The 15,596-nt window shown below is 44.1% G+C and overlaps 1 protein-coding gene across 2 annotated transcripts in view; it reads left to right on the top strand.

Moving 5' to 3' along the window:
• LOC100136521 (vertebrate ancient opsin) overlaps positions 1–15,596 on the top strand; it is a 57,672-nt gene that overhangs the window by 26,431 nt on the left and 15,645 nt on the right. The window contains exon 5 of one of the 2 annotated variants that reach the window (XM_014153921.3): positions 787–3,186. Within the exon in view, the coding sequence (XP_014009396.1) occupies positions 787–1,023 (237 nt within the window). The 3' untranslated portion in view covers positions 1,024–3,186. 2 annotated transcript variants of the gene reach the window in all.

Raw genomic sequence — 15,596 nt, 5'->3', positions numbered from 1 at the left:
CCACTTGAGAAAGGCGATAATGTGTTTCAGCCTGGGGCTGGGATGACGACATTCTGTTTTTTCCCGGGCTCTGAGCGCCCATGGAAGACGTAGGAAGTGTCACGTTAGAGCAGAGATCCTTTGTAAAAGATAGAGATGGCAAAGAAGTTCAAGAAATGGTCAGACAGGCCACTTCCTGTAAAGGAATCTCTCAGGTTTTGACCTGCCATTTGAGTTCTGTTATACTCACAGACACCATTCAAACAGTTTTAGAAACTTTTGAGTGTTTTTTATCCAAAGCATATAATTATATGCATATTCTAGTTACTGGGCAGGAGTAGTAACCAGATTAAATCGGGTACGTTTTTTATCCAGCCGTGAAAATACTGCCCCCTAGCCATAACAGGTTAAACAAATAGCAAAAACCAATGGCAGTGTTGCAATATGTGGTGAACATCTCTTGATAAGTATGATACATATCTTCTACCTGCACAGCCATGTAACTGTCTACCGCTTATCTGCTTCTTTTTAAGAGGAGCTACAGTATCCTGCCAGTTCAGATATCACACTGCAAGGCAATAAGTGGCTATCACCTTATCACCTGAGTACTGTTCATAAGGCACCAATCAGAAGCCTACATGTTAAGAAAAAATGAATGTGCTTTAAGAACTTGTCCAAAAATAACATTTATTTCATTCCTGTTTAAAAATATTTTTCCCCCTTCCTACTGAAGGAACACTGCCTTCACTGCCTTTCTGACATTTTCTTTTTGATTGGCCGTTCTAATGCCCTTTGACCTTTGTCCAGTTCAGGAAGTGTCTGATCCAGCTCTTTACCGGCAAGCCTGCGCCGGAGAACATGAACGCAACATCGCAGCGACCGGGAATGACGGGGGAGAGCTGCACGGGGGGCGAGATGTCAGCCATCGCCGCCCGCATCCCGGTCTGCGGCAACGCTCAGCCTAAGAATGAGGAGTCGTCCCCGAGCGAGTGCAGCTCCGGCGCCCAGCTACCGATTCCAGAGAACAAAGTCTGCCCCATGTAGGCCAACAGAAGACTCCCCTCTCCCCAACTCCAGTCCTCATTGCCTTTCCATCCTCCCTTTCTGTTCTTATACAGAGGCATCGTCTCTTACTCGCAAACTTCTTGTGATAATTGTTAGTTTAAAGATGCCAGCTGTAACCACAAGGGTTCTCTGGTTAACTTTTTATGTATTAGTAAAAATAGAGGGAACTTGTCCGAAACCGGAGCACAAAACAGGGACGTAATACTTTAATGTATGGCAAGCAGACAGACTACCCTGACTGCCTCTCTCTGCTGGCTTTCATCTGAGCCTAAGCAGGGTCAGGCCTGATTGATGTCTGGGTAGGAGACCAGATGCTGTTGGAAGTGGTGTTAGAGGGCCAGTGAGAGGCATTCTAGGCCGCCTCAATACCTTAGGGCTGTCATTGGGACACTGCCACCCAAAGGGTGCCCTTAAACCAAGGTCCTGATTCTTATACAATCATGGCCACCTAATCCTCACATTAGCCCTCTCTCCACTACAATACAAGATTCTTTCAGCACGAAAACCGCTAATTCTTTAAGTCCACTCCATCATTAAGTCCCCTCCATCATTTAATGTTTGTTGACAGTGATTAAATATTAACAATTCAGCAAGCTAGAAATCTTGGCTGTAAATGTACTATTTGCTTGTCTGATTCCCTCCCACTTTACTTGAGTCGTGAGTTCTTTTTGTTCTGGTAGGCTTAATTGTCATCAGCTACCTAACAGTTTGTTGTATTAGAGGGGGCCCGTACACACTCAGCTTGTACAACTGATGTACTCTTTATTGTATCACAAATGCTGTGCCAAATGCGCTGCACATCAGTTTTACAACTTGAGTGTGCACCACCTGCATTATCAAGGTTGTCAGAGGGGGCAGGTGTCGAGTCCTACTCTTACCCAGAAAAGCCAGACTTACTAGATGAGAGCTGGCTACTGTCAGAATGCTTTAATCTGTAGCTCTTTTCCCCTTTGAAGCCCCTGTGATGGCAACTGCTGAGAGGGTATTGTTTTCTATATGTTTCTGTACATTTTTCTTTCTCTTGAGCAGATTCGATGGGGAAGTTTCCATTCAAAACAAAGACAGTCAATGAGACTTGGTGCAGCTGGCCCCCTGCTGGCTCTGCTGGGACACTGAGGGACTGTATATTTATGATGAGTCCACAAAAAAATCCTTTCTTTCTTCAACACACTGTGACTGTACATTGTATGTCGAGAAATAATGTATGTGGACACTGTGAATGGGTCCAGTGAATCCGAGTAGCTCTGCTCATCATTAGCGTTGATAAATACCATAGCAATGTACACAAAAGCATTGTACAATGAGGATCACATCACAAAGCATGGGTCTACAGTCAGCAATATTTTAGCACAAGATACTGTAACACTGTTGACTTTAGAACTGGTTACAGTAGATGTAGTAATACATTTCAGGTGTATTCGAACTTATGTAAATGTATCTTGACACCGTCTCTTGTTCACCATTCTGTGCCGCACCACCATTGAATAAATTGAACAGTAATAATAATGTGATAATATCCATAATAATATGTGATAATATCCATTTGCCGGGTACAGCAGAGACCCTGATCATATTGCATGAGTCAGTCTCAACAAATACATAATGTACTAATGAATCTCGCATTGCCACACTTCATGGTCTTCTTCACTGGGCTATTGGAACGAATGTAAAAAAGCCAGAAAATGAAGTTTTGTATGAATAAAGGTTGATACTTACAAGTCTCCACAAGGATAGTAAAACCAAAACACACACACAAATGCACACACAAACTGTAGGCCTATACACGTTACACACACAAAAGCAATATGACAATGTTCCGTTTTTTGAGGATACATGAGCAGGTTGTAGGGGTGGTAACCTCACCTTCGAGAATACAGGGAGAGGAACATTTTTAAGAACACATCAGAGATTTAGACAGGAATCACAGACTGATATACTGATAAGTTGAGGAAGCAGTCCAAATGTGGACGGATAAGTATAATTTATATATTTCTCTCATTTTTGCCCTCACTATCATGCACCTCCGACAGTGTTTGTTGTATTGTACTTACAGTGGCATGTTGAGAATTGTTCTGCTGTGTTTCTAGTGAAACTATTTTGTCTTGAGTTGCAGGTCATGCATGCTAGTTGTTAGAAAAGCTAATGTCTGTACTGGATTAAAATGTATTTTTAAAAGCAATTATTGGTTGTGATGCTGTCTGGGTTTCTGAATCATTATGTACAAAACCATTGGAGAACAGGGCAAACTCAGCAAGCATTAGCGTCTGTGAGATGACATAACGTAGCGCATCCACAGACAATACAAGGAAAACGGTTGATTAATAAGATTATATATTTTTAAAGGAGTTATTCTATTTTCTGGGTTTCTGAATCAATGTGAACGATACCATTGTAAAGCAGAAGATACACAGAAAGCCCATATAACATAGTACATCCACAGACATTACAAGGAAAACATTAGATAAAATAGTCTTAATCCTGTCTCAATTTTTAATTCTCAGAGAAAAGCAGTTCCAAGGTTTCTATTCTTTCTTATTCCATACACTATCACAATCAATTTTCAATCTGTGTTTGTGTTGATATATACATTTCTCCATGCATGTTGTATCTGTGAGCCAATCCCATCCTTATTAGCCCAGGTTGCATTGAACCAGATATTATGGACAGTATGGGATGTCACAAGGTCCCATTACCTCCTTCATTATGACGATATTACAGAGCGTGTCCCCTACACCATATTGTATTTATGCTTTAACTTGACACTCTGTACAAATTGTTGTGGATTAAATTGGCCTGTATAGTCATCAGGGACACCTGGGTCACATTAGACCTTGATGAATTTGATTCACTAAAAGGGTAGAGAGAGACAATGAGAGAGAGACAGAGAGAGTGAGACAGAGTGAGAGCCCCCCTTCACTCCTGCACCATGTCTCTATCTCAGCTCTTACCTCTCACAAGTTTCTGTGAACCAGAGGAGAGGGGAGCCAGACTGCCGGGGTCAACATGTCGCTATCAATCTCTGCCAGTTGTTCAACGGGACATGGTCTCTCTTTCACCTCCCCACTGCTGTTCACCAGAAACACAGCAACACATGTGGGATCAAATGGAGTGTAAACTCCCCGCAAAAATAACGCAAACAGTATTACAACAACTAGTCCTCAGGCCACAACTATTATTGATTTAGATTGAGAATGAATGCTAGCTTTGTGATTCCTTACTTAGTATCGATTCATTCAACACAACTGCTTGGACAAATGTTGCTTTCAGAAGGACATTTAACATTAGGACAATGTTCTAGGTCAGATGATAGAAGCTGTGTAGTGGGAGGAGGTGACATACACTGACACAGAAGATCAATACGTGATGTTAGAGAAAAATAACAACGTCCATACATACTTAAAAAAAATAATAATATTTCACCTTTATTTAACCAGGTAGGCTAGTTGAGAACAAGTTGTCATTTACAACTGCGACCTGGCCATGATAAAGGAAAGCAGTGCGACACAAACAACAACACAGAGTTCACATGGAATAAACAAACACTCAGTCAATAACACAATAGGAAAAAAACGTCTATATACAGTGTGTGCAAATGAGGTAAGATAAGGGAGGTAAGGCAATAAATAGGCCATAGTGGCGAAATAATTACAATTTAGCAATTAAACACTGGAGTGATAGATGTGCAGAAAATGAATGTGCACGTAGAGATGCTGGGGTGCAAAGGAGCAAAAAAATAATACTGAGGCATGATTGACCACACCATTACATTAGACACTGATTTTATTCTGTTTCTATTATTATAGTCCCTTACCACTTTGTACTTACACAAATGGGGTTAGCAATAGCTTAAACATGATCCAGACAGACAGAGGCGGGTTAGTCAACAATGCTGTTGATATCTATGTGTGTTTCTTTTGTCCGCCATGGACATATACGGTCAATGATGCAGCAAAACAAAACAAGCCCCATGTTCGACTCTCATTTAATAATTCACTGATGGATCTTATTTAGTGACCTTCCATAAATAATCAGAGCAGTCTGCACTCTCATTTAGTCCAAACGCTGACAGGTGCTGTCCATCACCCCTTCTGTTTATTGTGTCGAGGTGCGGTAAGGCTGAGGGTGATGGACAAATAGCACAGATGGACCAGCTGAATCTCAGTGGGACATCAGTCATCTTTTGAAAATAACTCGGATCACACAAACACCATGTAGGCTCTACACAGAGAATAGAGAATACAGGTTGCCTTCTCCTAATCATGTCCTGACTCCGTCCTTTTGAGATTGTCACAATTGCTAGATCTATATAGGGTGAGCGGAGAAACTTAGCCTAGAATAAACTTGCTAACAAGCTGTCAGCTCAGAACTTTTTGGTCAGAACAGTGTCCGAGTTTTCACTGCGTTAGGTGCTAGCCTGAGACCACCACTGAACCATACTACCAGATTATTCTCACAAGCTACACGTCTGTCTGTCCTCTGAGCAGCCATGCTCTTTCACTCTATAGCTGGCTGTAGCCTACTGTATATAGTGACAGCAAGAGTCAGGGTGAAGACCTGTTGGTAGAGTGTTGTTGGTTAACACCAAACTGGTGCAACTGGCACCTAGCTACAACCATACCATGTTCAAAGACACATAAATATTTTGTCTTGCCTGTTCAGCCTCTGAATGGCACACATACACAATCCATGTCTCAATTGTCTTAAGGCTTTAAAATCATTCTTTAACCTGTCTCCTCCCCTTCATCTAAACTGATTGAAATGGATATTACAAGTGGCATCAATATGGGATCAAAGCTTTCACCTGGCCAGTCTGTGTTATGGGAAGAGCAGGTGTTTTTAATGTTTTGTACACTCAGTGTATGTTTTCTTCTTAAATAACAGTTAAATAAAACAGAAAATGTATTATATGTCATGTTCTTGATATTTTAGAGTGTTTTTACCACCACCATTCAAGAATAACCCAGGTGCAATGCTCATTTCCTGTCAGTGTTCCTTTAAATTTGGGTGGTTGTCAAAGTACATTTACGTCATTTAGCAGACGCTCTTATCCAGAGCGACTTACAAATTGATGCATTCACCTTATGATATCCAGTGGAACAACCACTTTACAATAGTACATCTATATCTTTTTTTTTTTGGGGGGGGGGGGGTTAGAAGGATTACTTTATCCTATCCCAGGTATTCCTTAACCTGTTGGGGCTAGGGGGCAGTATTTTCACGGCTGGATAAAAAAACGTACCCGATTTAATCTGGTTACTAATCCTACCCAGTAACTAGAATATGCATATACTTATTATATATGGATAGAAAACACCCTAAAGTTTCTAAAACTGTTTGAATGGTGTCTGTGAGTATAACAGAACTCATTTGGCAGGCAAAACCCTGAGACATTTTCTGACAGGAAGTGGATACCTGATGTGTTGAATTACCTTTAAGCCTATGCCATTGAAACACACAGGGGAGGATTAATGTTTTGGCACTTCCTATTGCTTCCACTAGATGTCACCAGCCTTTACAAAGTGTTTTGAGTCTTTTACTGTGAGATCTGACCGAACAAGAGCCATGGAACGGTGATGGCCGATTAGACTCTGGCGCGCGAGTTCATGTTGGGTACCCTCGTTCCAATACGTTATAAAAGAGAATGCATTCGTCCACCTTGAATATTATTCATGTTCTGGTTAAAAAAGGCACTAATGATTTATGCTATACAACGTTTGACATGTTTGAACGAACGTAAATATATTTTTTCCCCTCGTTCATGACGAGAAGTCCGGCTGGCTTAGATCATGTGCTAACAACACGGATCTTTTTGGATATAAATGATGAGCTTTTTTGAACAAAACTACATTCGTTATGGACCTGGGATTCCTGGAAGTGACATCTGATGAAGAGAATCAAAGGTAGAGGATTATTTACATAGTATTTTCGATTTTAGATCTCTCCAACATGGCCGTTTGTCTGTATAGCAAAGCATATTTTTCTGGGCGCAGTGCTCAGATTATTGCAAAGTGTGATTTCCCAGTAAGGTTATTTTTAAATCTGGCAAGTTGATTGCGTTCAAGAGATGTAAATCTATAATTCTTTAAATGACAATATAATATTTTACCAATGTTTTCTAATTTTAATTATTTAATTTGTGGTGCTGACTTGACTGCCGGTTATTGGAGGGAAACGATTTCCTCAACATCAATGCCATAGTAAAACGCTGTTTTTGGATATAAATATGAACTTGATAGAACAAAAAATGCATGCATTGTCTAACATAATGTCCTAGGAGTGTCATCTGATGGAGATTGTAAAAGGTTAGTGCATCATTTTAGCTGGTTTTATGGTTTTGGTGACCCTGTCTTTGAATTGACAAAACATTACACACAGCTATTGTCAATGTACTCTCCTAACATAATCTAACTTTATGCTTTCGCCGTAAAACCTTTTTGAAATCGGACAACGTGGTTAGATTAAGGAGATGTTTATCTTTCAAAGGGTGTAAGATAGTTGTATTTGCCGCTCTTGAAATGCACCTGCTGTTGATAGGGTGCACCACGGGTGGCACGCTAGCGTCCCACATAGCCCCAAGAAGTTAACCTGTTGGGTCTAGGGGGCAGCATTTGCACGTCTGGATAAAAAAAATGTACCCGATTTAATCTGGTTACTAATCCTACCCAGTAACTAGAATATGCATATACTTATTATATATGGATAGAAAACACTCTAAAGTTTCCAAAACTGTTTGAATGGTGTCTGTGAGTATAACAGAACTCATTTGGCAGGCAAAACCCTGAGACATTTTCTGACAGGAAGTGGATACCTGATGTGTTGTATTGACTTTAAACCTATCCCATTGAAAAACACAGGGGTTTAGGAATATTTTGGCACTTCCTATTGCTTCCACTAGATGTCACCAGCCTTTACAAAGTGTTTTGAGTCTTCTGGAGGGAGATCTGACCGAACAAGAGCCATGGAACGGTGATGTCCCATTAGACACCTGGCGCGCTACTTCATGTTGGGTACCCTCGTTCCAATACGTTATAAAAGACTATGCATTCGTCCACCTTGAATATTATTCATGTTCTGGTTAAAAAAGGCCCTAATGATTTATGCTATACAACGTTTGACATGTTTGAACGAACGGAAATATATTTTTTCCCCTCGTTCATGACGAGAAGTCCGGCTGGCTTACATCATGTGCTAACGAGACGGAGATTTTTGGACATAAATGATGAGCTTTTTTGAACAAAACTACATTCGTTATGGACCTGTGATACCTGGAAGTGACATCTGATGAAGAGAATCAAAGGTAATGGATTATTTACATAGTATTTTCGATTTTAGATCTCCCCAACATGACGTCTAGTCTGTATCGCAACGCGTATTTTTCTGGGCACAGTGCTCAGATTATTGCAAAGTGTGATTTCCCAGTAAGGTTATTTTTAAATCTGGCAAGTTGATTGCGTTCAAAAGATGTAAATCTATAATTCTTTAAATGACAATATAATATTTTACCAATGTTTTCTAATTTTAATTATTTAATTTGTGACGCTGACTTGACTGCCGGTTATTGGAGGGAAACGATTTCCTCAACATCAATGCCATAGTAAAACGCTGTTTTTGGATATAAATATCAACTTGATAGAACTAAAAATGCATGCATTGTCTAACATAATGTCCTAGGAGTGTCATCTGATGGAGATTGTAAAAGGTTAGTGTATCATTTTAGCTGGTTTTATGGTTTTGGTGACCCTGTCTTTGACTTGACAAAACATTACACACAACTCTTGTAAATGTACTGTCCTAACATACTCTAAATTTATGCTTTCGCCGTAAAACCTTTTTGAAATCGTAAAACGTGGTTAGATTAAGGAGATGTTTATCTTTCAAATGGTGTAACATAGTTGTATTTTTGAAAAATTTGAATTTTGACATTTATTTGGATTCAAATTTGCCGCTCTTGAAATGCACCTGCTGTTGATGGAGTGCACCACGGGTGGCACGCTAGCGTCCCACCTAGCCCCAAGAGGTTAAAGAGGTGGGGTTTCAGGTGTCTCCGGAAGGTGGTGATTGACTCCGCTGTCCTGGCGTCGTGAGGGAGCTTGTTTAACCATTGGGGTGCCAGAGCAGCGAACAGTTTTGACTGGGCTGAGCGGGAACTGTGCTTCCGCAGAGGTAGGGAGCGCGCCAGCAGGCCAGAGGTGGATGAACGCACTGCCCTTCTTTGGGTGTAGGGACTGATCAGAGCCTGAAGGTACGGAGGTGCCGTTCCCCTCACAGCTCCGTAGGCAAGCACCATGGTCTTGTAGCAGATGCGAGCTTCAACTGGAAGCCAGTGGAGTGTGCGGAGGAGCGGGGTGACGTGAGAGAACTTGGGAAGGTTGAACACCAGACGGGCTGCGGCGTTCTGGATGAGTTGTAGGGGTTTGATGGCACAGGCAGGGAGCCCCGCCAACAGCGAGTTGCAGTAATCCAGACGGGAGATGACAAGTGCCTGGATTAGGACCTGCGCCGCTTCCTGTGTGAGGCAGGGTCGTACGCTGCGAATGTTGTAGAGCATGAACCTACAGGATCGGGTCACCGCCTTGATGTTAGCGGAGAACGACAGGGTGTTGTCCAGGATCACGCCAAGGCTCTTAGCACTCTGGGAGGAGGACACAATGGAATTGTCAACCGTGATGGCGAGATCATGGAATGATCGCCACCTGGTAGGAGCGACCTGTCAGGTAGGACGCAATCCAAGAGTGAGCCACACCGGAGATGCCCAACTCGGAGAGGGTGGAGAGGAGGATCTGATGGTTCACAGTATCAAAGGCAGCAGATAGGTCTAGAAGGATGAGAGCAGAGGAGAGAGAGTTATCTTTAGCAGTGTGGAGAGCCTCCGTGACACAGAGAAGAGCAGTCTCAGTTGAATGACCAGTCTTGAAACCTGACTGATTTGGATCAAGAAGGTCATTCTGAGAAAGATAGCAAGAGAGCTGGCCAAGGACGGCACACTCAAGAGTTTTGGAGAGAAAAGAAAGAAGGGATACTGGTCTGTAGTTGTTGACATCGGAGGGATCGAGTGTAGGTTTTTTGAGAAGGGGTGCAACTCTCGCTCTCTTGAAGACGGAAGGGACGTAGCCAGCGGTCAAGGATGAGTTGATGAGCAAGGTGAGGTAAGGGAGAAGGTCTCCGGAAATGGTCTGGAGAAGAGAGGAGGGGATAGGTTCAAGCGGGCAGGTTGTTGGGCGGCCAGCCGTCACAAGTCGCAAGATTTCATCTGGAGAGAGGGGAGAAAGAGGTCAAAGCATAGGGTAGGGCAATGTGAGCAGGACCAGCGGTGTCGTTTGACTTAACAAACGAGGATCGGATGTCGTCAACCTTTTTTTCAAAATGGTTGACAAAGTCATCCGCAGAGAGGGAGGAGGGGGGAGGGGGGGGAGGGGGAGGAGGATTCAGGTGGGAGGAGAAGGTGCAAAGAGCTTCCTAGGGTTAGAGGCAGATGCTTGGAATTTAGAATGGTAGAAAGTGGCTTTAGCAGCAGAGACAGAGGAAGAAAATTTAGAGAGGAGGGAGTGAAAAGATGCCAGGTCCGCAGGGAGGCTAGTTTTCCTCCATTTCCGCTCGGCTGCCCGGAGCCCTGTTCTGTGAGCTCGCAATGAGTCGTCAAGCCACGGAGCAGGAGGGGAGGTTCGAGCCGGCCGGGAGGATAGGGGACATAGAGAGTCAAAGGATGCAGAAAGGGAGGAGAGGAGGGTTGAGGTGGCAGATTCAGGAGATTGGTTGGAGAAGGATTGAGCAGAGGGAAGAGATGATAGGATGGAGGAGGAGAGAGTAGCGGGAGAGAGAGAGCGAAGGTTGCGACGGCACAATACCATCTGAGTACAAAATAAAATTTGCTTCCAGCCAGAGGTCACATATGAAGGATTGGGTTTGTGTCAGGATTCAGATCCACATGTTGAGGTGGTAAAATCATCAGATTCCATGTGTTCTTTTGCTGTTTACTCATCAGGGAAAAGATTAGACAGGATATCAGATATGCAAATATCGGGCAAAATATCTGAATTGAGCTGCCTATGTAAACATAGCCTCATTTATCTGTCAAGTCCTGACAAGTATAAGGGGTTATTTGTTATTGTAGTTTGGTCAGGGCATGGCAGGGGTGTGTTTGTTTTGTGTTGTCGGGGTTTTTGGGTATGGTTCTATGTTTAGGTATTTCTATGTTTTTTCTATGTTGTGTATTTCTTTGTGTTGGCCGGGTATGGCTCTCAATCAGGAACAGCTGTACATCGTTGTTGCTGATTGGGAGCCATACTTAGGTAGCCCTTTTTCCACCTGTCTTTTGTGGGAAGTTGTTTTTGCACTGCTGTGTGAAGCCTGCAAGACTGTTTGGCTGTCGTGCGTTTTTTTCTTGTTTTGTGTTCTCTTCTAATAAAGTCAAAGATGAGCACTCAACCTGCTGCGCCTTGGTCTACTCAATACGACGGCCGTGACAGAACTTCCCACCACCAACGGCCCAAGCAGCGGGGTAAGGAGCTGGAGAGGAGCTATCTGGAGTCGTGGACTTGGGAGGAGATCCTAGCCGGAGAGGGACCGTGGAGGAAGGCTGGAGAGGACAGGGAGTGTTATGCTGGAACACGGCTGGCATGGAAGACTGAGAGGCAGCCCCAAACATTCTTTTGTGGGGGCACACGGGTAGTTTGGCCAGGCCAGGATTGAGCCCTAAGCCAACTCCCCGTGCTTACCGGAGGCAGCGTGGTACTGGTCAGGCCCCGTGCTATGGGGTGATGCGCACGGTGTTGAGGCCGAGCATCCACAGGCCGGTGTGCTCGGTGCCAGCGTGCCGCATTTTCCGGGGGGAAGCGGGCATCCAGCCAGTACGGGTGGTGCCAATCCTGCGCTCGAGACCGCCAGTGCGCCTCCACGGCCCAGTGTATCCTGTTCCTGCTCCCCGCACTAGCCCTGAGGTGCTTGTCTCCAGTATGGCGCCTCCAAAGCCAGCACCACGCACCAGGCCTCCAGTGCGTCAGCCAATTCCAGTACGTCCTGTTCCCGCTCTTCGCACTAGCCTTGGGGTGTGTGTCTCCAGTCTGGTACCTCCAGTACCAGCCCCACGCACTAGGCCTCCAGTGCATCAGCCCAGTCCAGTTCATCCTGCTCCTGCTCCTCGCACTAGCCCTGTGGTGCGTGAAAATAGTCTGGCGCCTCCTAAGCCAGCCCCACGCATCAGGCCTTCAGTGCGCAGCTCCAGTCCAGAGCTTCTGACGACAGTACCCCATCCAGAGCTTCCGACGACAGTACCCCGTCCAGAGCTTCCGACGACAGTACCCCGTCCAGAGCTTCCGACGACAGTACCCCGTCCAGAGCTTCCGACGACAGTACCCCGTCCAGAGCTTCCGGCGACAGTTCCCCGTCTAGAGCTTCCGGTGACAGTTCCCCGTCCAGTGCGTCCGGCGAGGTCCTACAGTCCGGAGCCTGCAAAGACAGCCCACAGTCTGGAGCCGACAGAGACGGCCCACAATCCGGAGCCGACAGAGACGGCCCACAGTCCGGAGCCGACAGAGACGGCCCACAGTCCGGAACCGGCGCAGCCAGAGTCGGAACCGGCGCAGCCAGAGTCGCCCTTCAGTCCGGAACCAGCGCAGCCAGAGTCGCCCTACAGTCCGGAGCCGGCGCAGCCAGAGTCGCCCTACAGTCCGGAGCCGGCGCAGCTGGAGTCGCCCTACAGTCCGGAGCCGGCGCAGCCAGAGTCGCCCTTCAGTCCGGAACCGGCGCAGCCAGAGTCGCCCTTCAGTCCGGAACCGGCGTAACCAGAGTCGTCCTCCAGTCCGGAGCTTCCAGAGTCGCGGTTTAGCTCGAGGTCTCCAGTGACGCGCATCAGCCCGAGGTCTCCAGCGATGCGCATCAGGCCGAGGTCTCCAGCAACGCGTCTTAGCCCTGAGCCTTCAGCGGGGGTGGACAGGTTAGGTTGGGGACTAAGGCCTGAGCCACCTCCGTGGTAGGAGGTTTGGGGAGCGGGGGGGGGTGTTGCACAAGAACCGACGGTGACGGTGGCCACCCTCCCTTCCCTCCCCTGTAGTTTTGGATTTTTTTTTAAATTATTTTTTGTTGTGGGTTATTGTTTTGTTAGTTTTTGTTTCAGGTGCATCCAGGGTCTGCACCTTTGTGTGTGGGGGGGGGGGTACTGTCACGTCCTGACCGGTATAAGGGGTTATTTGTTATTGTAGTTTGGTCATGGCGTGGCAGGGGTGTGTTTGTTTTGTGTTGTCGGGGTTTTTGGGTATGGTTCTATGTTTTTGTATTTCTATGTTTTTTCTATGTTGTGTATTTCTTTGTGTTGGCCAGGAACAGCTGTACATCGTTGTTGCTGATTGGGAGCCATACTTAGGTAGCCCTTTTTCCACCTGTCTTTTGTGGGAAGTTGTTTTTGCAGTGCTTTGTGAAGCCTGCAAGACTGTTTGGCTGTCGTGCATTTTTTTCTTGTTTTGTGTTCTCTTTTAATAAAGTCAAAGATGAGCACTCAACCCGCTGCGCCTTGGTCTACTCAATATGACGGCCGTGACATTATCAGCCATGTGTACATTTCTTACTAAATTCTGGCATATTCTAGGGTGTGCATGCACAAGAAATGTGACACACTACCTGGATTCGGTTTTATGTAGCAAAATTTGAAATGGTGTTTTTTTTACCTTGGATAAAAGTAGAGACTTAGAAGTACAACATTGTATATCATAATGCATTGTTGAGGAACAATGGGAAAGTAATTCTGCTTTGAAAGTTGATAAACTTGTATTCACACTTTTGAGAAAATGGCCTTTGAATGTTTTGGTATCTAGTGAAGAGCTCTTCTTTGTCTACACCCATTCAGCATCATTCACACCCTCTTAAGCTCTAGCCCCACCCATCTTGTTTCGCCCTCGGAGCATTTAGAGCGCAACCTTGACGCTCTGGCCAATGAGTTGTTTACCTATGGATAACATGAAAACAGCCTAACCAGCTCTACTGGCAACAATTTCATTACACTTCTTTGCAGACGTTTACTGACACCTGCCATATTCAACTCGTGATGTACACTTTAGCTTAAGACAGCTAACATTAGCTAGTTAAACAACAATGAACATAGTGGCAAATCATGTCGTCACTACCCTGCATGAATCTGCTGGGAGCTAACCATCCAGGTTCAATGTTAGCTAGCTAACATTAGGCTCTAACTAGCGAAGCAAACAGCTGTAGGATACGAATAACACTGTCAGCTAGGGAGCCAGCCAGCTAACGTTAGCTAGTAAAACAACAATGAACATCGTGCCAAATCATGTCGTTACTACACTGCATGATATGCTGGGAGCTGACCATCCAGGTTCAATGATTGGAATTTATAAAACTGTCGGACGAAACCTATACTCATGTTTTCATTGGTAAATTAGAGCCATACTACAACCACGCCTGGCAATTCAACAGGAATTCAAATGTGCTGAGACTCCGATTTTTCACTTTAAAATGTATGCCAAACAAAAAACATTACATTTCAAAGTTGAACAAGGCATACTACTTCATGCACAATTACTAAGTACAGTGCCTTGCAAAAGTATTCATCCCCCTTGGCATTTTTCCTATTTTGTTGCATTACAACTTGTAATTTAAATTGATTTTTATTTGGATTTCATGTAATGGACATACACAAAATAGTCCAAATCGGTGAAGTGAAACAAAGAAAATAACTTGTTTCAAAAAATTCTAAATGGAAAAGTGGTACGTGCATATGAAGCACCTAAATAAGATCTGGTGCAACCAATTACCTTCAGAAGTCACATAATTAGTTAAATAAAGTCCACTTGTGTGCAATCTAAGTGTCACATGATCTCAGTATACACTACTGTTCAAAAGTTTGGGGTCACTTAGAAATGTCCTTGTTTTTTAAAGAAAATCACTTTTTTGACCATTTATATGGCATCAAATTGATCAGAAATACAGTGTAAACATTGTTAATGTTCTAAATGACCATTGTAGCATAAACGACCATAAACGGCAGATTTTTTATGGAATATCTACATAGGCGTACAGAGGCCAATTATTACTAACCATCACTCCTGTGTTCCAATGGCACGTTGTGTTAGCTAATCCAAGTTTATCATTTTAAAAGGCTAATTGATCTTTAGGAAACCCTTTTGCAATTCTGTTAGCACAGCTGAAAACGTTTGTGCTGATTACAGAAGCAATAAAACTGCTCTTCATTAGACTAGTTGAATATCTGGAGCATCAGCTGTGAGTTTGTGAGTTTGATTACAAGCTCAAAATGGTCAGAAACAATGACTTTCTTCTGAAACTCGTCAGTCTATTCTTGTTCAGATTACATACACTCGTTTTTCAACCACTCAGCAAAAGTGCAAATCAATCCCAGAACAACAACAAAGGACCTTGTGAAGATGTTGGAGGAAACAGGTACAAATGTACATTTTTTACATTTTTTTTAACAAATGTATCTATATCAACAGTAAAACGAGTCCTATATTGACATAACCTGAAAGGCTGCTCAGCAAGGAAGAAGCCACTGTTCCAAAACCGCCATAAAAAAGCCAGACTAC

Source organism: Salmo salar, chromosome 18 (assembly GCF_965601325.2).
Source record: "Salmo salar chromosome 18, fSalSal1, whole genome shotgun sequence".
In the NCBI taxonomy this organism is placed as follows: Eukaryota; Metazoa; Chordata; class Actinopteri; order Salmoniformes; family Salmonidae; genus Salmo; species Salmo salar.
The sequence above is the reverse complement of the archived record's forward strand: the minus strand, read 5'-3'. Positions and strand labels throughout refer to the sequence as shown.